This window comes from Eptatretus burgeri, chromosome 6 (assembly GCF_056783735.1).
Source record: "Eptatretus burgeri isolate ZD-2024b chromosome 6, Ebu_testis_v1, whole genome shotgun sequence".
NCBI lineage: Eukaryota > Metazoa > Chordata > Myxini > Myxiniformes > Myxinidae > Eptatretus > Eptatretus burgeri.
This window is the reverse complement of record NC_140966.1, coordinates 19,799,281-19,822,399: the sequence shown is the minus strand read 5'-3', so window position 1 is coordinate 19,822,399 and position 23,119 is coordinate 19,799,281. Positions and strand designations below refer to the sequence as shown.

The 23,119-nt window shown below is 41.7% G+C and overlaps 1 protein-coding gene across 3 annotated transcripts in view; it reads right to left on the bottom strand.

Annotated features, from left to right (window-relative positions):
* The window catches only part of CREB3L1 (cAMP responsive element binding protein 3 like 1), a 114,498-nt gene that overhangs the window by 40,414 nt on the left and 50,965 nt on the right, over positions 1-23,119 (bottom strand). For all 3 annotated transcript variants that reach the window (XM_085884232.1, XM_085884233.1, XM_085884234.1), the window contains exons 3-5: positions 7,190-7,431; positions 6,992-7,085; positions 655-836 (exon numbers count right to left, since the gene is read on the bottom strand). In XM_085884232.1, the coding sequence (XP_085740358.1) occupies positions 655-836; positions 6,992-7,085; positions 7,190-7,431 (518 nt within the window). The remainder of the gene's footprint in view (positions 1-654; positions 837-6,991; positions 7,086-7,189; positions 7,432-23,119) is intronic.

The window sequence follows — 23,119 nt, the reverse complement described above, 5'->3', positions numbered from 1 at the left end:
GATGAAGATCTGGATCTGGAGCTGATAATTTTTTGGAGTTATTCATCACTGTTGAGAGATCAGGCTCAAAAAACAGTAGATAGCACGATATTTCTAAAATGTATCGGGCCAGATATGTTCTCGTGGATCAGGCATTGCGGGGCGGAGGTATGCGCTCTACCGAGTGCCCTTCTCGTTTTGCTTGCTTTGACTGATCCAAATTGTGCCAAATGTTTTGGGTGATAATATTATGGAAATAAAAATTGAATTATGATTGAGGCACAAGGACACAATGAACCACGGTTCTTTGAGAGATAGATGTCTTTTAAATAAGAGTTGGAGCAGATGACTTAATGTCACCTCTAAACTTTGGCATTCTCCAAAATAACACACTTTCTAGGAAGCTAGTACGAGTATGATGATTGAAATATCCTATTCCATCATGAACAGTACTCAGCCAAGATCATTCTGCGCCAAGAAGCTAACCAACTGACATATGATGACATCTTAGCATAAATAATAATAATAATAATAATAATAATATAATCAAAATATTTTCTCGGCACAAAATGAAGAATCAAGGGCAATGTAATTATTTTCCTGCAAGAGGACTTGGAAGTTTCATATTATATCAATCACAACTCTAAAAGGAAGAAATAAATCCCGACTACTCACATGGGGTGCTGTGAGAAGTGGTGTGGATGCGAGTACAGATGGTAAGCCTCGGGAAGAGACCATTTTTGTGGGTGGTGTGTACACGGGGCTTGGTGGGGGCAGTGAGCGAGGGCTCTGAGACCCTTCGCTGTCACTGGCATGACTGCTAGGTGGTGTCGGTGGCAGCTGCACTGCATCTGGAGCTACAAAATGAGAAGCAAGAGCAAGCAGGAAGTCATGTGCAGGTATGAACAAAATGAGACAATTAATACAGATGACATGTTCAACTCATTTCCTCAATGCTTGTACCATAAACAAATGGTTTCTTTAATCCAACGACTAATGTATTCTGCTATACTATAGCAGCATACTCGCTTTGTCGTATTCTTATTTTAATAAAAAAAAACTTAAATCGGCTGCTAAATATATATTGTATGTTAAAAACAAAATGAAGCCGCAAGCGTATGAAGCCTTCAAACTCATTGGCCGCAGAGCTGGCTTGACTCCACCCATAATAATTGTCAGGAAGAAAATAATACGTCTGCCATGTGAGTTTTCTGGGAAGCCGAAGACGTCTTTGGAAGTCTCAGATTGACAATTTGAATTATCCGAGCTCCATAACCACAATGTATTTTATACATGCACGTAAGCTGTCGGCATCTTTTTGCTTCGTGCACGTAACGTGGGTTATTTTTATTTTCTGGAGCTATCGAGGCAGCCGCCTTGCCATTTCACCATCCAAATAAAGGGATGAGCGATTTATATGAAAAAAATGAAGGTTTTTGTACGTAATTTCCATTTCAGCCGAAGTTGTCAAGCCGAATAGTGTGAAAATACAGAAGGGTCACCCGTCATCATCAACGAATGGCGACTGCAGGCGACTGTAATACGCAGAACAAATCCTGGACAAAACATCGAATAAATGGAAATTTCTCAAGTATCAAAAGAGAGATGATGGACATTATTCCGGCCCAAGAGATTAGTATCAAGTCTTTCAACTGGCTTGAGTTTTGCTCCCAGAGTAAGTTTTATACTCGACAGATTTCTCAGAGCTTCCGCTTCCAATATCAATTGGAGTTTCATGAACGGGCTCTTCGGGAACGTCCTCTGAATGTGGTAACGCAGAAGGTGAAGAAGGTACAGTGGTATCAGGTTTTAGGTGGCGCCTGTTCCTTTTAGGAGTTGGAGTCGAATAAATAGTACCCAACTGTTCCCAGGTCGATTGATGACCAGTTCTGAGTCGAACGTTGTCATCGACCTGAAGTTCAGGGAGAAGTTCAGGAGAATGTCTCCGATTGTTGGAGTAAGCGTGTTTTTCCTTGGCCTTGTCGTCGTTGCTCTTCAGGATATCAGGGTCGATCTTGTCTACGTTTGGTAGAAGATTCAGGGACAAGGTTGGTATAGTTGTCTTCAACCTCTGACCCCAGCATCAACCGTGCAGGGCTAAAACCTGTAGGCTCAATTGGAGTATCACGGTAAGATATCAGCCCTAGATACGGATCAGGTTGTAGCAGGATCATTGTCACAATGTGTACAGCCTTTTCAGCACATCCATTTGCCTGTGGATACCTTGCGCTTGCAGTCACACGTCCAAAGCCATATTTCCCAACAAATTCCACAAAGTCCTTGGATGCGAAATGACTTCCGTGATCTGAGATTAGAGTATCAGGAATGCTCCAACAAGCAAAGGTTGACTTCATTCATTTTATGAATGAGCATTTCACTTGTGAGAGAGGGTAAGTATCTAAGCTCGTTCAATAAGAAAAGTCAAGCCAGTTGAAAGACTTGACCTTTAATTAAAGCAAGAAAGAGGCTCTGGGCCAGGATAATGATTATCATCTTTCCTGAAACGACTGAACAAAACAGTTTGTCGTGAGAAGTTTAAAATGCCTACAATGGACGAGATACTTCCCAACCTGGCTGGTACTACTGTATTTTTTCTTCAAAATTAGACCCTTCGAGTGGGTTCTGGTCGGTTCCACTCCATCCTGATCCGTGCAACGACACAGCATTCATCACTCCTTTTGGCAGGTATGCCTTTGATGGGTAACCTTTCAGCATCACATCGGTGCCGGAAATCTTTCAACAAAGGATGACGCAATTGATGGAGTGTCACAACGGAGTCGTGTCCTACATTGATGATGCTCTGGTCTTTGGAAGGACTCTCAAAGACCATGATTAAAATCTTGATCGGGTGCTCGAAACTCTCAAGAAATCTGGTCTCAAACTGAACCAGAAAAAAAAAAAGTGTGGATATCGAAAGAACAAAGTCAAATTTCTGGGTCACGTGATCGACTGTAATGGTGTCAGAGCATCACGAGCTAAAGTGCAGGCGATTGTGGACATGCAGCCGCCCAAAAACAAAACAGCTACACAGGGTCCTGGGTATGATTAATCATCTAGGCCGTTATGTCAGAAACCTATTGCCAGTGATTAAGCCACTTGATGATCTACTTCGAGTTCGACAAGAAACACGATCTGGTCATGGTGGATTATTACTCAAGATTCAACGAGCTTATATACTCAACCCTCTCTCACAAGCAAGATGTTCACATCTGCCCCAGTGTCTATTTTAAAAAGCACCAAACAGTTGCTCAAGTCAACTGTTGCAGACCACGGATGGTCTCAGGAACTCAGCACACTCACAACTCCCAGAAACGTGGTATCTCCCTCATCATGACCAGTCACGACCTCAACAGCCTCGACACGAGGTGCCCCATTTTCATGCACCTATAGCACTTTGCCTTGGCAGCCGGACAAGTCTGACTGTCCTGATGTGCAAAACCTCCGCAGCGAGTACACTTGGTCCTGGGACGAGGTTGAAGCATTTTGTGCAGTTTTTTTTCCTTTTGTCTACTCACCTCTTCCACAGCGGTTGAGTGATCCTCTTTAAGACCCATCTGATCTTTAATGAGTTCTGTTTCTCTTGCCATCAGAAATGCCATTTCTCGACCGAGATCTTCCCTCGGTTGTAATTCCAGAGTGAGTTTCTTGTCAGCAAATCCCAACATGAGTTGATCCTGGATTTCCTTATTTTTTTTATAATGGAAACCTCACAATTTTTTCCACTGAATCGTTAGCTTGCTGTGTCATTGACCTGAAAACAACCCTTTCATGATTCACATTACACTTGGGAACAAAATTGGCAACAAATTTCCCAAAACCGTCTGTAGGTCATTCTCAGTTTCACCAGGATGGTCACCGTCAATAGCAGAAGTATAAGTAAAGGGGCTCACAACGTCTTCTGCCTCCGGACCCATTGCATAAATAAGGGTACTCGCTTGGACCTCGCCCGTTTCTCTGGTCAGCTTCGTGGCTTTGGAGTATCTACTAACGAACCACTGTTTCCAGCAGGGCCAACCAGCAGGCTTTGCAAAGTCGAAGTTTTCCGGTGGATTAAACTTTGCCATGGCCCAGAACCATCTCCAAAATGGTTTACCGCAGACTTAACGACGATTCGACCGATTCAGCAATCTCTAAGTAACACCGCTGCCACCATGTAACAGCAGCCGGATACCGGGAATGATTCACACAAACTCCTGTTCACTGAGCAGCCATGATGGACCCGATACATGCTGGGATGTTATTTCCATAATTATCACACGGGCCACACCTCTGTGGAAGCCTTGGTGCCTCTCATCGACCCAGGTGTTTCCAGTTTTTTTGTCCACTACCTGTACCTGTGTGATCCAGTTATCAAACATGGCAAACTATATGTTGTTGCTTCTCACATTTGTCATCCTCAAAATATTTGGTTCGCAGGAGGTAGTGGCAGATTCATTCACCAAAACCCAAAATGTTGTGTATACCTGAAATGGTTTGAACATTTTTGTTGAAATATATCTTTTTTTGCAATAAAATTATTTAAAATATCTTTGCAAGCAACGCTGCAATGAGCAGTCATATATATATATATATATATATATATATATATATATATATATATATATATATATATATATATATATATATATATATATATATATATTGTTCTGTGAAACCGTCATTACCCAAGGTAATGGCACACAACATATAGCGGTTCGTGAGTTAGTCATCTCATTATTACTTGTTTCAGATAGGGTCCTATTCTTATGTCTGATGGGTTACAAAGGGAATATGCATCGTGAGGGATTAGGAAGGTTTTTCTCCAATTCTTTCCCATTTTCTTCCCTGCACAAGAATCTCGCACACACGACCAAGCACATGCAACACGTGACCTAATTTGCATACGCACGCCAAAACCTGGTTTGGATCGCGTGCCAGAATCAAACTGCCACATTATTTAATCTCTCCAATACTCTTCCTACAAACACTACAATTACCAAAGTACACTGATAAATCATTAAGACACATTAAAGAAGCTCGCTATACACATTCTCCATTGCTTAACAACCACGACGTCTCAACCAGAGTACGAACCACCAAGCCGCCTCTACCATAATCACAGCAAACGCCCGCTGCCGCCTTCGGAGCAACAAGAACGATGGCGCAATGCGCCGGCAGTAGGCTCTTCAAACTTCAATAGCACGAAGCGCAAATGTGAGCTAATCACCCATTAGCACCTTATGCACAGTCCTGATGCTCCGCTTGCTTGTCATGCCAATTAGGCTTCCAGCGCATGGCCTGACTCGAAAATTGCAGCTAAAAATGGCAGCTCAATGTAAAGTAGAGTACTCCGCTACGTGGGTCGTCCGGGAGGTAATGCCAGCATTCTTGCGATTGTGAACTCGCATGGGCAGTGCCTACACTGGAGGAATCAGGCGTGCACCAATGGGCGCATGGCAAATCCCAGTCACCACCATTAGCAACGCTCCTGATCCACACCAATGTCTCCACCCCCCCCCCCCCCAAGCAGCGATTTAAGCAGTATGTTTAAGCTGAGAATGAGAGGATCTTTGGCTTAGTTGGCGGTACACTATGAAAGGTGAGTCAGAGCTGGTGGAACGGAGGTGGAGCTGTGGCACGGAGTTTGCGGGAAGGAGCGCTTGGTGAGCAAGCGATTCAGGCGTCGTGCAGGGTGCATTCATAAAGGCCAGGCCAATCATCACCTCACACATGAATTTAATCTGTCTCCCAACACGTTCTTTCTCTCTCTTCTAATCGTCTGGTTTGGACGCACAAGGAGCTCAACAAAGAGAGCGACCTTACTGATACACACCTCTATCCAGTTTCCTCCTCACGTCCCACTGGCACCCCCACTCACACCTCTTCAATACGCACCTTAGATACCAACCAGTATTCTTCCTTTTTACCCCTCCCTCAGCGAATGGGCAGCGCTGGTTCATCAGCCCTGCTCGGTGAGCCAAAGAGATCACAACCTCCTCGCACTGCTCTACCTTTCTTGCTATTCTACCCTTCTGTGGAATGAGACTGACGGTACCTGTGATGTTAGTGAAAGCAAGAGTGCCCTATGCATCCTATTATTTGACATATACCTTCTTCGCTGTGCTGGACAGCATCGTTGTAGTTCTGCTATTTGTCTCTTTGCTTGAATGCGTCACTGTACATCTTTTGCTGCACCACACGAATATTGCATGTCCCGACTGTACGAATACCGATGTGAATAACCCCTTCTCTTCACTCTGCCACATGCTTTACCTCATACATTCTTTATAAATAAACCCTATGTTAATGCAATTCAACCAGCTCGAAGCATCCTTTACTCCATTCATCCAGCATAATCCGCATGTTTGTTAGTTAGGAAGTTTTACCCCACCAATTGGCTCTACACATGAGCAAGTACGTACTTGGCTGCTCTGCTCGGCTGCACCCGAATAAATAAGAGAAGGCAAGTGCATATCGAGGGTATGAGGCCCGTTTGATTCCGCCAATCCACCCGGAAGGTAATGCGCGGAGTGGTGAGAACCTTGCCAGGATTGGCGATACGATACCAATCAGCGTTTCGTGGTTGATTGGCAACATGCTGGACAACGGAGTTATCTGCAGCTGGTGGCTTCAAGACTGGGGCGCTCGAGATTGAACTCGAGTGCTTCCCCTCGTGGCGACCTCGAACCCCAGCCCATAATATACGTTTATTTGTGCAATGGTAATGAAACTTAATTGCACAATAATTACGTGCAGAAAATAAGAAATCATATGGATTTGGCAAAGGGCTCATCCAGCACAATTACACATCTTGGTAATGAGAGAGACTGTAGCATAAACAATGCTCAAATTGGTGAAGTACAGCATCAGGCTATGATACCAAAAAGACAAAATAAAAAATAAAAAGAAACATACACGAGCAACAAGCTATGGCACCAAAACATAAAACGATGCAAACTTAACTTGACAGAAAGTTGACATGAAGAGGAAAAAGTGACTCAGGCTTTGTGATGAACAGAAAAAAAAGCCTTACCTGGATCAAGTGGAGCAACAGTGTTAAGGAACTCTTCAAACGGCTCAATCTTCACCTTTGGTGGGGTTTCTTTCTTTTCTAGAACAGTGGGAGTCTGCCAGCACATTCATCACGATTTTATTGTTCACTGTTCAACAAGAAAAATGAATACTATGTGTGCAGTGATCTTTGACAGCTTGACAAGCCAGCATGGCCCACCTGAGCTGGGTAGACCATGGACTGAAACTGGGAGTGCCCACTTGATCCATAAGTGGCTAACCTCCCAGTTTCAACAGGAGGTGGCTGTGCTAAGGCTGCTGGCAGTGGAAGGGCTGGTAGACTCAGAGGCAGAGCTGAAGATGTGGCCGGAGCATCAAATTCAATGCTATCCGACGGCATGAGTGGCTCTGGCTTGATCACATGCGTCTTTTCTTCAAAGTTCCAAATACTTTCCTCAAAGTCTACATGGGAAAAGATACACAAAAGGCATCAACATTGGGTATTTTCCTAAACAAAGGCTAAGGGTCATGATAAAGCCAAATGGCAGAGTTCGGAACATTGACAAACCAATAATAAATCTCAATGGTTCAAAGAAATGTTCAAACATATCCAACCAGAGAGTGAATGACTGCTTGTGGCCAAATCTTAATGACAATTAGAGGCGATAAAGCAGGATGGCGGATCTGCTTTCATTCTCAAGTGGACATTAATCACTCAAAACGTTTTTCTATGGATACCAAAAATAGTTATAGATCCCAGGTTATAAAACAACATGAAAACAGGTCTTTGGTATTAGTTCATATCATGTGACATTGGAATGAGAATCAATCATGTGTGCGCTCCACAGTTAGCATCATTTATGTGACGTGCGACTACACGGCTGATATGGTGACCCCTTGTAAGTTCGCGTAGGAATTTGAATTTAGCCAGTGTGCCAGCAATAACTCAACTACTCTCTCTCTCAAAAGACTGTGGGATATTTATGCTTACAAACCAATGCTAACGGGTCCCCAGCTTAATGTCCACCCGAGCGATGCCACACTTTGTGATGCAACACCATGACTGCGAAGCACCAATCTGACAGTTTATAGTCCACAACTGTAAGTTCACCACAAGACTGTTGACATAACTGTAAGTAAAGGCCCGGTCACACCTTGACGTTTTAGCCAACGTATGCCGATTTTTGAATTTTTTTTCTAAAACGCTGGCACACGTTGAATACGTTATCGGTAAGTTTTGATAACATTGAGAGCACGCTGAAAGACACTGCCATACGTCGTTGTACGTTGGCTTTAAACGTTGTACTTTTTGGTTGTCCTCAAATTTTTTCATGCTTGAAATTTCACGACGCATGCCGGCGTATGACCCACACGTTCCGCTACGCTGGCCACAAGTTGTATGCACGGTCTGCGATCGTTGACAGACGTCAACACATGCTACTTGTAAGTTAATCATAAGTTGAGACACGCCAAGGTAATGTTTAGCGTACCCGAAACTTATTTCTAACCTATGATTAACGTGTTGTTCGCACGTTACGCGATCGTTGCCACACATCGACAGACGTTACTTTTAAGTTACTCATAGGCTGAAAGACGTCGGTATAATGGATCGTCCTTGCGTCAGCGTCCACGGCCACGGCCAGGACACTTATTTGCAGCATTCTTCAAACATTTCTTCGGAATGACGAGGATGTTCACACTTCGATGTCTAGCTTGGCTATGATTCCAATTGTCCATCGGCAGCGTCTATTTAAAATAGTCGAGTTTGAGCGTTTTAACACGTTCAGAAGAAACGCTTCAAATTTCCAAACCCCAGCATCAAAAAACAAAGGCGAGTGACAGCAATTTAAATCGTTCATTGTAAACAATGAAAATAGCTGAGTGGTACCGTTTAAAAGTCGTTGAGTGTAAAAAAAATCCAATTGTTGAGCGCAAGCGTCTACTTTCAATAGTGGGGTTTGAGCGATTTAGCACGTTCAATAGAAACGATTAAAATTTCCGAGCGTCAGCGTCAAAAAACAAAGGCGAGTGACAGCAATTTAAATCGTTCATTGTAAACAATGAAAATAGTTGAGTGGTTCCGTTTAAAAGTCATTGAGTGTAAAAAAAATCCAATTGTTGAGCGCAAGCGTCTACTTTCAATAGTGGAGATGCAGCCATTTAAATCGTTGAGTTTATCATTTAAATTGTTAAATCGTTAAACGCAAGGACGATCCATCATAACCCACACCCTCCCCCTCACACTCACCTACTACTGCCAACATGAACAAACTACTACTAATACTAATACTAATACTAATACTGATACTGATACTGATACTGTTACTGCTGACATGGACATCGACTCAAAAAGGACTCGAAAACACTGTTGGGTTCCCCTTTTATGAGCAGCATTTTTATATACCAATTCCCAAAACCGCTGGGAACACGTCTTTATATGGCAGTTGTAAGCTAGAAACACGTTCATTTATTTTTTTTTTGTCGACCGGAAGACGTCATTGGAATACGTCTACATACGTCGATGTGTGTTGGGACTACGTAAAGAATTGGTTCAAAGCACGTCAAACATATGTTAGAAATAAGTTTCGCGTAAAAAAAAGACATTACCGCGACATGTTTCGACTTATGAGTAGCTTATAAGTAGCCTTTGTGGACGTGTGTAAGCGTCCACATATCGTGTGTAAAACTTATCCCCATCGCATGCAGAACGTGTGTCATACGCCGAGTACGTCGTAAAATTTTGAACATGTTTAAAATTTCTTGACGTACTCTACTTACTACGACGTATGATAGCGTACTTTAGCGTTGTACTCACGTATACCAATCTTACTCATACCGTATTCGACGTGCACCAACGTTTTAGACACATTTTTCTTAGGTCGGCATACGCTGGCAAGATCGCCAAGGTGTGACCGGGATGTTGACCCTTCCATTTCTACGGCAGTTATGATTCGAATCGTTGTGCGTCAGCCTTTTAATAGGCTAAGTCACGACATCGTCGGCGATGCGTGCAACGCGCTATGCCTAAGTTAGACTATCGTTGGGCATCGGTTGTGTAGGCCGACAACAGGTTCAGCATTCGTTGGAATAAGTTATCTATAACACAACGAAACGTTCTGTGTCTGTTACCAATGCGTTATACATAAGACCAAGTCGCTATGAATACGTCCGAATCTTTTAAAAAAAACATCAAAAGTTCAACGTAAGCCAGCGTTTTACATGCATTTTAATACGTTGCCATCGCTGGCTAAAACGTCAAGGTGTGACCGGGCCTTAAGTAAGTTCTCCTGTCACAGTCAACGTGTGGCCCTAAATGGAGTTCTGTCATCCCCTCTTCCTGTCCAGGCTGGAGTTCCTCAAGGTAGCGTTCTGGGCACGGTTCTTTTACTGGTTTTCATCAATGATCTCTCCGACTCTCTGGAAAATCCTCTTCGTCTCTTTGCTGATGACACCATCCTCTGCCGTACCATCGGTCATCCTTCAGATTGGCAAGCAGCAGCTTCTTTGTTCTCTGCAGATCTGGATAAAATCACGAACTGGTCCAACACATGGAACATGTCTTTCAATCCGGACAAATCTCACACTCTCACTATGTCTCTCTGAAAGGACCGTTTGGAAAAAAACCCCTCATCCACTTTATCAACAATCCTCTTAAACAAGTCCTTTCTTTCTAGCTCCTAGGTCTCAATATCTGCCATGATCCTTCCTGGAAAAGCCACATTTCCAACCCGGCTTTCAAAGTCAGTCACCGACTGGGAATCCTCTGTCATGCAACGTCCTTCCTCGGCCCACCTGAGCTCCTGAACACTTACAAAGCTTTCGTCCGCACCCTGATGGAGTACTACTCTCCCCTCATGGCTGGTGCTCCTGCCTCCCACCTTTCTCGGCTTCACACTGTGTTAACCAAAGCATTTCGGATCATTGACATCTCCCGCGATGAGGCTGAGTTTTTGGGCCTCTCAATCTCTCACTGCAGGCTGGTCGGTGGTCTTTCTGTCTTCTACCGTCTCCTCTCCAGCCTGCCCCCCCCCAACCGCTGTGTCTGCGATTTGTACCCACCATATTTCTGCAGGGCACTCAAGGTCCACCAACAACCCCCTTCTGGTAAAACTACCAAAATCATGAATCACTGCTCACCTTTACTCTTTCATTCCTCTTTTTTCCCCACCTTTGGAATAAACTCCCTCACTCCGTTCAATCCCATTCCTCCCTCCAGGCCTTCAAAACAGTTGTTCATCACTACCTCTTATCGTCCCCCATCCAAATCCTCGATCTTTTCTACCCCCATTAATCCACCCTCAACCCACCTCCTTCAAATTCCCTGCTTTCCTTCCTGAAAGTCCCTGTAATGTCCACCTTGTATTTCCCATGTTCCCTGCCCAATCCCTCTCCCTTCCACAGATCTCCTAATGTCTCTGTTCCCTCCTGTTTGGTCCTTCCCACTCCTGCCCCCCATGCTGAGTGTTGTGTGTTCGCTCTCAAACGAGCCTTGACAAGGTATACAAAAAAAAAAGACTGAAGCACCGGAACTAGCCAGTTTAAGAGGAACTACACACTTATGCATCATCATGTCAGGACTTTCCTTGGTTGCTTTATTAAATATAAAATTTAAATGCACCTGTATGCTCAAAATGTTTTGAGATTAAGGAACAGATGAAGGTAATTTGACCCAAGATGCCTGTGCCACAACCACATCCAAGAACTTTCACTTCCTGCAAGTGGTGCTAATTGTACAGGTAAAAAAAAATAAAAAAGAAGCAATTTTCACAATGGGATCCAACATTTATAACCGAAATGCAGAAAGGACAGCCAATTTTAAATCACCATTATTTACAACTCGGATACCATGACATGTAGCACATCTTTCAACATTTGATAAAATAAAACTCCTGCTGTATTCGAGTATTAAGTTTGGTGATACCGGGTATCAGGCCCAATGCAAGCACCTCAAAGATGAACAGAGGAACAAAATTAGAAGAGCACTTGGTAGAGCGCATATCTCTACGAAGCTGATTAGTGGGCTGGATCTGGATTCTGACCTCGACTAAAATTGAATGAGCTTGTTCTTATCACCTAACCAACTCATCCACCATGTTTTGTCCGAATCCATCCATACCTTATTGAAATATCATACTGTACGTCATGCTAGCCCCATCACTCAATGGTAAAGAATCAATTAAAAAATTCTCTGATCCGGATCCAGAGTCGGACCTTCACCAAAGTCAAACCAATTCTTCCTTGTCACATATCCAAGCTGTCCATAAAACTTCGTCCAAAGCTGTCCCAAACTTTTTGAGATATTTTGTTCACAAACAAACAAACGGACAGACAGGGGTGAAAACAACAACCTCCATCCACCTTCGGTGGCGGCGGTTACAAGCTAACTTGTTGCTCCATTTTTAAATTATCATTGCAACATATATATTATGCAAGCATCAGATTATGTGTCCAACTTCCTCAAAGGTCACTTATTTATTGTGTATGGAAGAAAGGAAAACAGGAATGAGGGAAGGTGGAGAAACTGATAAAGGAATTAGGGTCAGGGTGAAGAGGGAAGGGAAAATGTGTGTGTGGGGGGTTGGGAGGGAGAAAGGAAGGTGTAAATGAGGAAGTTAAAGATTAATGCATAGGCCAAATATAAACCTGTTGTTTGTTGAAAAAGTAAAATTTTTAAAAAGGTATCTCCAACATATTTTGCACCAACATAATGTGGGCATTTTTTTTTTCCACGACTTAATTTCCATTTGGACTCCCTATAATCCACAGGTTAAATCCCACGGGGAACTCCGAAGCTCCCACACACAACTATAATTTTGCAATAAAACAAGTACAGTACAGTATAGGAAATTTCAGAGATATTCTTTATGAAACCAAAAATAAAAAGCATTCTTCACGAGATCCGATTATTCTCAGCTATGAGGAGGCCATCAATTCAAATGTCCATTTCGTATGACAATATCCGTTCATCCATCCATTGGGACCATCCTCTGTGCAGAGCGTCGGTGCTGCCTTAGCAGTCTCCTTGGCTCTTGGGCACAATCCTGGACGGGTCGCCACTCCGACACAGGATACCAGCATGCTGGCACTCATTTATCCGACCTCGGAAGGATGACAGGCCGAGTTAACCCCACCTGGAATTAATTCAACAGTGAGTGGGATTTTAACTCAGGATTGTAGGATCCCAAGCCCACCACCCTAACCATTAAGCCAACACCAGGCATATGACAAAATTATCAGTCTATTTATTTCTGAATACACACTTTCAGTAATTGTTAGACAAAAATAAAATCAAAAAATATCTAAAAACTCCAGCAGGAGTTTAAAAGCAGGACAAAAGTTGCTCAGGGATTAGATAACTGAGACTTCACAAGATACCCTAAAATGACAGAAAATCTGTGGACAAAGACAATGCGTCACAAAGGTAACGTTTATTTCTTTTTCTCCTCAAAGAACAAAAATATTTTCCCTTTTGGGCACATGCGTAAAAGATCAATCCGACCTTCACGAAGATAGAGTAAGGGAAACTTGCAGGCAGCAAAAGTTAATGGCTCGATATCCATGCAGTTTAACATGCGGACCACAGGACGTGTGAGGTTACAAAAATGAGATCAGAGTTGACAATTGGTCCATTGCTATGGAAACCAAAACCCAAAATATTTCTGAAAAATAAAATATAATGACGGGTTGGATGAAGTTAGGAAGAACGAGAGAGAGGAGGAACTTGAATGTAAATCCAAAACCATTTAAAAAAAAAATGTTTTGAACCTTCCTCACTTCGCTCCATTATATAAACTAGTAGAGTACCCGCCATATGGGTGCTGATGTTCCAAGCAGGTAACACGTTCTTCTGGCGCATACCTTTAATTGGGCGATGTATAGGCAACCGACAGGTCTGTATACGCAAGAAGAAAAAAGAAAACCCATGAAGTGCATGAAGCAAAAACATATCAACTGCTTATAATTCAAAACACCTCACTGCACTGTAAAATGGTGGAGACTTGTAATACCCTCCCCCACCTGGAGGCGGCACTACTCGATACACATTTACAAAGAGAATTTGCATAACCTCCCCATCCCCCAAAAAAACCACTGGGAAAGATAAAAACACCCATATACGTTAACTTGGGTCATGCTGATCCTATGTAGCAAATCTGGATGTAATCAGCCAAAAACTTGGAGGAGCAGCACAACAAACAAACAAACACCAGTCCATGAATTAAAGCAAGGGTGCTATATATATATATATATATATATATATATATATATATATATATATATATATATATATATATATATATATATATATATATATATATATATATATATATATATATATATATATATATACACATATACATATACATATACATATACATATATATATATATATATATATATATATATATATATATATATATATATATATATATATATATATATATATATATATATATATATATATATATATATATATATATATATATATATATATATATATGATGTTGTAAGGGTGGTATTAATATTTAATTTACAATATAAGCATTCTGTTTATCAATTGCATTTCCTGGAAATGTTTAACACAACAAAAAGGAAATAACTGTGCACGGTATGCCAGAAAACAAAAATACCGAGTCATGATGAAAATGTTTTCTCTTGACTTCGTAAGCAATGGCCCTTGAGGGTTACTTTTTGTCAAACGTAAACATGGTCATGCTTCAGTCGAGCTTGTTTACATATGTTTTTGTTTAAAACCTTTGTTAAACTTGGAAGCATTTACATCAGCACTCAAACACGGCATTTGTAAACGTAAACTACAAGATAGTCAAGAAATGAGCATCTTTATTGGAGAACAAAATAGCTTTCAAAAATAAAATGTGCAGAATGACAAATCTGTTAACCTTTGACCTTGTTCAAATGGAGGGAAATTTGGAGGTACTTTGACACGCTTTGGAGTCAAAATTTAGTACAGCATTGATACAGCGACTCTACCTTTGGATCATAGAATAGCTTGATTTGAATTCATTAATTTGGACCCAAACATATATATATATATATATATATATATATATATATATATATATATTGATGTGGATTAGCAGGAGCAAACAGAGAGCTAATGAGTTTACCCATTCTCAAACTCACCGCAAAGAAAACAAAACAGCAAATGTTCCCGACCTGTCTGGGTTCAAGGAGTTGTTAGACATTGATAATCAGCGGTGATCCAAGTTAACAAGGCACAGAACGAGCGTTTTGGTATACAAAGTCTCGGCTCATGAAAGAGCAAGATGACCGTGGCAAGAAAGTAACGTACTGACAGAGGGGGCAGTGGGACAATAACCTGTGCGCACAAGAGGATGAAAGAATGGGAGGAAGAAAGAAGAGAGGGAAGGAAACATAGCAACAAATAAATATCTAAAATATCTTAGGATACTGGCAAGTTCAAGCCCTGTAGTGATGAGTGAGATTGAGCAGATTGAGGAAGGAGGTTAAATAATTTTGAGAAAAGAGGAACAATTGAGTCGGGGGTTAGCAGTAACCTCGTATTTTGGGAGTTTCACAAAGAGGAGGTTGTTGGAAGAACGCAAGTGACTTGGATGGAGAAATGACTGAGGGATGAAAAAGCGGAGGATCCAACATCTGAAGAGAGGAGGCATAAAACAGTAACCATCAACGTGTATGTGATGTGAGGGCAGTACGCCCGATACTTCTGCTTTTTGGGAGAGATAGCAATGATGTTGAGAGCTTTGAATTCCACAGCATCCATGAGAGAGATATGCAGTGGAAGCACAAGCTTATTTGGGAGGGCATTGCTCAATTAAACTCCGGTCAAAGGTATTATTGACTGAGAATGTCAGATTTTCCAGCAAAAGATTGGCAACAATGGAAGATGCTCCATCAGCTGTTTTATTTGGAGGTCGGATTTGATACGAGGTCTGTACAGCAAAGGTCACGACTGATGGTGAGGCTGAGAAGTAAGCTGAGGAAAGCAAAGGAAGGACTTGGCCTGATGAATAATTTAAAGACATCATCCAAAAGTTAGACCAGTAATTGATCCTTTCCAGATAAGCAGAGCGGGAAGCCACTGCTACCAGCTTGTCAGTGGAGTGCAGAATTCTACCATTTAAGAGGGAATCATCTGCACCGAGAAAGTGGATTTTCTAGACCATCAGAGATATACGAGCAACACAAATGGTGCCAAGACACTGGATTTGGCCACTTAATCTTCCTCTATTGAGAAAGGAGGTGAAATGATTATACTGAGAGCTACGCAATGACAGCACAAGTGGAGGAAGTCAGTAAGCTCGGAACTAAGGTGGCCTTGTGTTCCACAAGCAGAAAGCTGTGAACGTAGTCAGGTAGCAGACTGTGACCTGCTTGCGGCATTTATAGAGGCATGGTGATGACCTCTTTCTACAGATTTAAGGCCTCCATATTATTTATGTATTTATTTATTTTCTCAGTGAAAAAGTCACTGTCCAGGAAGCTGTGAGTACAACAATGTAAGGTATGGACAAAGAGGGATGGACTGGGTAGATGAGCTTTGGATGCAAACATGAAGTTAAAGCAATCCTCCGTTATTGCAGTGGAGTCAAATATGATGCCATTTAAGGTTGGGGGGGGGGGGAGGAGGATGGAGAGGGAACACACACCAGACACAGACGTAACTAGAGGGGGAGCACTCGGTAGAGTGCAAAACCTCTGCCGCCAACACTGCGAGGTCACTCAAGTGAACCTGATATCCTATTCATTCAATTTGACGTCAACAGTGCTCAGAGTTATAGTTTGCAACTTTCCCTTTTACATACTCAATTCATTCGTCATAACTAGATTCCTTGAGACAGAAATTGATTTTACGTGGGTATATCCACCTGAAGTTCCAAAATCAGCCGCAATTATAATTTTGGCATGTTTTTTTGTTGGAAATCACTTATAACATGTAGAAAAGCAAAAAAAAATAAAAAAAAATCGAAATTTTGTTGAAAAGAAATATGCCAAATTTTTATTTCTCTAACAATTTTTTTTTGGTGGGGGGGGGGCGGTTGGAAATCACTTAAAACATGTAGAAATGCAAAAAAAAAAGAAATCAAAATTTTATTGAAAAAATAGTTGCAAAAATTTTTTTTCCTCTAGCAATTTTTTTTTGGGGGGGGGGGTTGGAAATCACTTAAAACATGTAGAAATCCAAAAAAAAAAAATTCAAATATTTTTTCAAATTGGCCGCCATAGTGGCCATATTGGATTTTGGACCAAGTCCAAAATGTAATGGTATGATCCTTGGAGCAGACCTAACCCCCCCCCCCCCACCAAGTTTCGTCGAAATCCGTCGAGGAGTTTTTCCGTAATACTGTTCACAAACAAACAAACAAACAAACAAGCAGTCATAGACTGGTACTTACGAAATTGTCAACTTGACCTCTGACCTTGTCTAATAAAAGCTATCTCGAGAGAAGGTAGCGACGCAAACCAGAAGTTTATATGATGATTCTGTACCAAACCATCAAAAATCGTAACGTCGACCGAAGCAAAAATCTCCATTTCTCCACGCAATTATTTAATATGATTTTATCAAAGTCACAAAACCGTAATATTCGGCCATCCACCAACAATCTTTACATAATCCGACGGCTCAGCGAGTCAGGCATGCGACGATAACCTTTATTGGGATAAAAAAATGACTTTTAAACACCATCTTTATCGAAAACACCGTCAGCGCGCACACGGAAAACCTTTACGTAACTCAACGACGCGTCTGCTTGAGCGCACTGCATCAAGTGACGACCCGTGACGCGTCGAGTGAAATATTTTTTATACAATCTTAAAACGTCTCCAAAACATCCGATTTTTACCAGAATTTCGACAACCGAGTTTTAAGCGTCCGAAGCGATCGCAAAAACCAAAGACAAAATTAAAAATCAAAGTTAAAACGAACTCGTAACGTTGAGTGAAGCAAAAATACTCCATTTCTCCACATGAATTTACAGAATTATGTTTGACCTCACTATGACCTTGACCTTTGACCGATTTTGACCAAAATCTAAGCAGCGCTAGCCATCACCCTCCTGAATCACGTGGTGTAATTTGACATTGGTAGCTTCTTCCGTTCTCGAGTTATCGTGCCTACAAACAAACAAACAAACACACAAACAAACAGAAACGGAAGTGATCAATATACTTACGAAATCTTTAGATTTCGTAAGTAACAAACAGAAAGGGGTGAAAACAGTAACCTCCATCCATCTTCGATGGCAGAGGTTAACAATATGCTATCAGGAATTGAAGAAATGAGACAGGTTGGAGAGTTTGGCATTATAGCATTTGCCAGGTGATGTTTTCTGGCTCGCCTAAAGATGGACAAACGTGTTGTGGCGCCTGAGGAATGATACAGATGCAGAAAATAAACACGTAAAAAGATGCAGGAATGGACACACAAAACGATTCACAGTGCAGCTGTTGGATTGAACAAATCAGGAATGATAACCTTAGCTTTGGAAGTCGTTCTCACGGAGGAAAAAAAAAAAGAAAAAAAAAAAGAAGCACGTCCATGTGTTGAGAAAGCCAAAATGGAAAAGCAGCTAAACTCACCTTGTATCTTTCCAGCAAAAATAATTCACAGATCAGATTTTTTTTTTTGCTAAGCCCCACAAACCATCTGACAACAGTGGATGTGAACAATTTTGAAGATAGACATCTCATCAAAAAAAGGTCGACAATATCTGACATCATCTTGCCAAAAGAAAGTGTCACTGAAATAATATAAACAACATCTGTAATAACTACATCAAAGGGTTCAAGGTGAAGGGATATAAATGGATTTATGTCAATGGGACATTCTGGCAAATGATATCAAGGAATTGGCATCATCGTCATGGGAGAATAGGGCATTTCCTTCACCGAAGTCAAGAGCAATGGTGCAGCGTGTAAATCGCAAGAGGTTATACATAAATCGAGGCTTGTGGAAGAACTAGTACACTGGACGGATCAGGATGCAACAGGATAAAAGGAACAGCAGAGAGAGGGGGAGCAGAGCCGAAGGCCAAGATAGCGGGAGATGGACAAACAATGGGTGTGGGGAGCAATGAAGGGCAGGAGGGGAAGCATGGGGTGGACAAGATGGATACAGAAGGAAACTTCCTGGAGGGTAAACTGTAACTATGGAAGGAATAGGGATTGGGGTGGGGTTAACTAGGGTAGAAAAAGATAATGGTTTTGGATTGGGGAAGATCTGAGAATGAGGTGAACAGCCGTGTTGAAGACCTCAAAGGAAGAATGAGATTGAAGAGTATGTGAAAGTTGGTTCCAACAGTTGCTTCTTTATTTTCTTGCAATAGTTTGAGGTCAAAAATTCCAGAGTGAACAATTGATAAGTTCAAAGGACAATAACGACATTGTGTTTACAAAGTGGCATGACTTGAGGCCATAATGCCTGTAGCATATGTAAAAAGCTCTTCTTTCCAAACATAAAATGTACTGGAGAGTGGCTTTGGTGGCTTTGGACATTGTTGATCACACGGGTCGCAATGCTTTCACTTTGATACAATTTCAGAAAAAAAAAAACATCGACCACCAGTTTGGCGTTGGGCTGTCACAATATGTTTGTGGCCAACACACTATCAGAAAGGACTACTGAGGTCCAACAAGTTGCCCATGTCGAGTAGAACACACGTGTGTGCGGCACGAGGTAAAAACAGCCATTCTCGAGTTGCTGCCAACAAGCAGGCCACAAATCTCGCTGCACCTCATTTGTTGTCGTACATACTTCCTCCAAGGGAATAACAAAACAAATGCTTATGACAGACAGGAAGCAAGTGAGGTTCATGTAAAAGGCACATTTAGGTGTGAACAAAAGATTTTGTTTTGAAGCACTCAAAATAAAAATTGATTTGGATTCAGTTTATTGACATAAGAATGCAAGTTTTGCATCAAAATTACCTCGTTTGAGAGGTGGGAAGTTATCATCTCCCCATATAGGTTTGGGAGGTTATGTGTACATCTGATTGGTAATTACAAAGTGCATTGGATCTATTCATTGCCCTTTGGCACCAACTGGGGGCCTAGAGGAAGTGAATCACTCTGTCAAATAATATTAGAGATCACAAAAGTTGTGGTGGTGCCATGACATCATTTTTTTTGACCGCATGACTGCGTAATGATCATATTAACAAATTTATCTTTGATTTCAGTCGGCATTACAAAGAGCAATTTTTTGCACAGTTATCTTGGAGGATTGAGAATGCAAATAATTTGAATTGTGAAGTGTTCTTTTGTTGTTGCTTTGAAAGTTAAGGAAACTGAGTCAGAAAATACAGAATATGTCATTGGGTTAGAAATCACAAGAATCCACAAAGATTGTCAGAATTTAGCCATTTTGTATTTTCTTGTACAAGTGCCACAAAGTTTCAGGAAGAGGACGCACAGTCATAATCCTGAATTGTAAAGCTTGATGTTACGATCATTCGATGCTAGGGTTGTTAGGATAATTCCTTTGAGCTTTGAAAAGGATCCAAATATACAACTAATTAAGACTTTGTCTTACATGCAAGTACTGTTTTGTCGCATGGAAAGGGGAGAGGGATCCATAGCTAGACTATGGAAAGTGTAGTATGGTTCGTGCGTTTCACGTAGGTGAGATGGCCGTGTAACATGGATCTGTCAAAGTAAGTTGTTTGTTACATGGGATGCTGAAGAGGCAGATTATGTAATTTATAGACAGGGAAGACAGATCAATTACATATGTGTAAATAACTTGTTTGTGGGCGGGGTTAGGTGAGGACTTCCCATCGCGGAGGGACACGTCATTGTGTAACTAGGCAGATTACGATCTCCGGTCAGTATGTGCCAGCTATGGTGGCAAAGTGTGCTGTAAATCCAGAAATGGAAATGTGCATTTATTTTTATTGGGGCCACGACATGGATGGCACTCCAGAGAAGGACTCTACCCAAGAGGAGGTGGAAGACTGCTCAAGAGAATGAGAGACACTCGTGAGAAGGACGAGGAGCTGAATACGGAGTAGATCGTGAGCAGAGATTATTGTGGTTCGCTCTGAAGAAGATTTGGGATCGACCCAAAGCTGGTATTACCCTGCCTTTGAAGAGGGAAAGGAGCCACCATGCTTTTGGAGAGAAGAAAGAACTCAAACGGAAGAGCAACACATACACGGAATGCAAAGAAGCACTTTGAGGAGGAAGAAGTGCTGACCAGGAAGCCTCACTGGGGGGAAAACAACAAGAGAACAACGCGGCCTGATTGAAGACCTACTCATCACTGGCCCTGTTCATGGCTGTGGTACTTAATCTTTGGACACAATCACTGGCTCTCGTTGTGCTCCTGGTTTCTTAAAGCGGGCTGCAGAGTCCTGTATCCACCCTGCGCATTGGAGACAAAAGGAAGTCCCACCTGCATTGTTGTCTTGTTGTACGAGTGTGATCTCTGGTGCAGAGTGCGATAGGATTTGAGCTTTTATTTCTAATCATTTTGTATGCAAGTTTGCGTGTTCCCATTCTCCTTTTTGTGTCTTTTGACACACGTGGTTTGCTCCGTTTATTGTGGAGTCTTGCCTACCTTCTTCCCTGTGCTATTCAATACAAAATAAATCATTCAAATGTTAAAACGATGAGTACTCCTGTTAGTAATAGATAAAAGGAGGAAAGTGGTTCAAGTATGACAAGTGACAAGAGTGAAAGGTTAAAGTACAAGATATCCAAGGTAATAATGGAAAACAATGTCAATGTTGGTTTCCATGAAGGCATGAAGAGAAAGCATGATTATTACATCTCAAACAATATTCTCTTGCGGTTTTGGTAGTGAACAGTTCACCAAGACAGCCAGATCGTTTACCAGTAATCCATGTAACACAGAAAACTCAGAAAATGTCGCAGTTTATAAATTAAAGGCATCTAGGGGGGGATGTTACTCAATTCATCGACCGGGTATTTCATGCAAACGCAGTGGAAAATCGTTATTGTGCTGGAAATGGTTTATTAAACGTAATTCCAAGGTAATTGATTGGCTTGAAATCTGTGGATATTTCTCATGTTTTTTGAGGTTATTTCAGAGGTAAGCATACCTTGAGTTGGATGGAATAAAACAAGCAAACATGAGATGTACATACAGACACAGCACGAGCTTTAAAAGGTCATTGGTTAAAGTTGATAGGGGGTCAACGGAGCAGATGGTTTTAAGCCATCACATTGAAGGACTGAAGGAAGGCCAAAATCAGGGGTTCTTTTTTGTTTGGTTGTTGCTGAAAACAACCAATCGAAGATTGGAGGTTTCATAGTGCATCAGATCTATTAAATTGACAGACACAGCTTACTTAATGATGTACAAACTTGTATTTGGCAACATCGGGTATGTATGAATTAGACAGTTTTTTTGTCACAAAACAAGCAGATATATATATATATATATATATATATATATATATATATATATATATATATATATATATATATATATATATATATATATATATATATATATACATACATACATACATATACACATATATATATATATACACACACATATATATTGTTGTGAATTCGCGCCCGCCAGCGTGCGAACGGCCACGTGACTCGAATCGCGGCACGTCGCCCACCGGACGGACAATTCTGTCGTGACCCTCTCGGACTAACACCGGGAGCTAGTCACGGGTGGGCCTTTCGGCCTCACCACGATCGTGCCAATCGGCCACCCGCGTGGGATAGGGTTGTTCGCCAAACTCGACCTACCTAAGTACCCACGCGGATGGTAGACCGGGCGATCGCACCTCGCCGCAGGTCGACTCCGGACACGGGCCGCTTAAGCGATTCTTTCCGTGCTATCGGGATAACCGAGCGGTGTTATCGTCGGTCTCGACGGTTCCGATTAATTATCGGGCGTATTAAGCCCACGACGAACCCGTTACGTAAAGCAAGATGGAGATTCAATTAAAGAAAAGACGAAGCGAAATGGGAAAACAGTTCAACATAATGCACATTTATTCTGCGCACACGGAGAGCACACATATAGCAAATGCAACAAAAGAAACAATGACGCAGAGATACTACCGACTACGCGAGCACACGGCAACACTTACACAGTTTTACTTTACAGACGGCGCCAACAACACATTTACTCAAAAGCAAAAGAAAAGGTCACCCTCAAAGG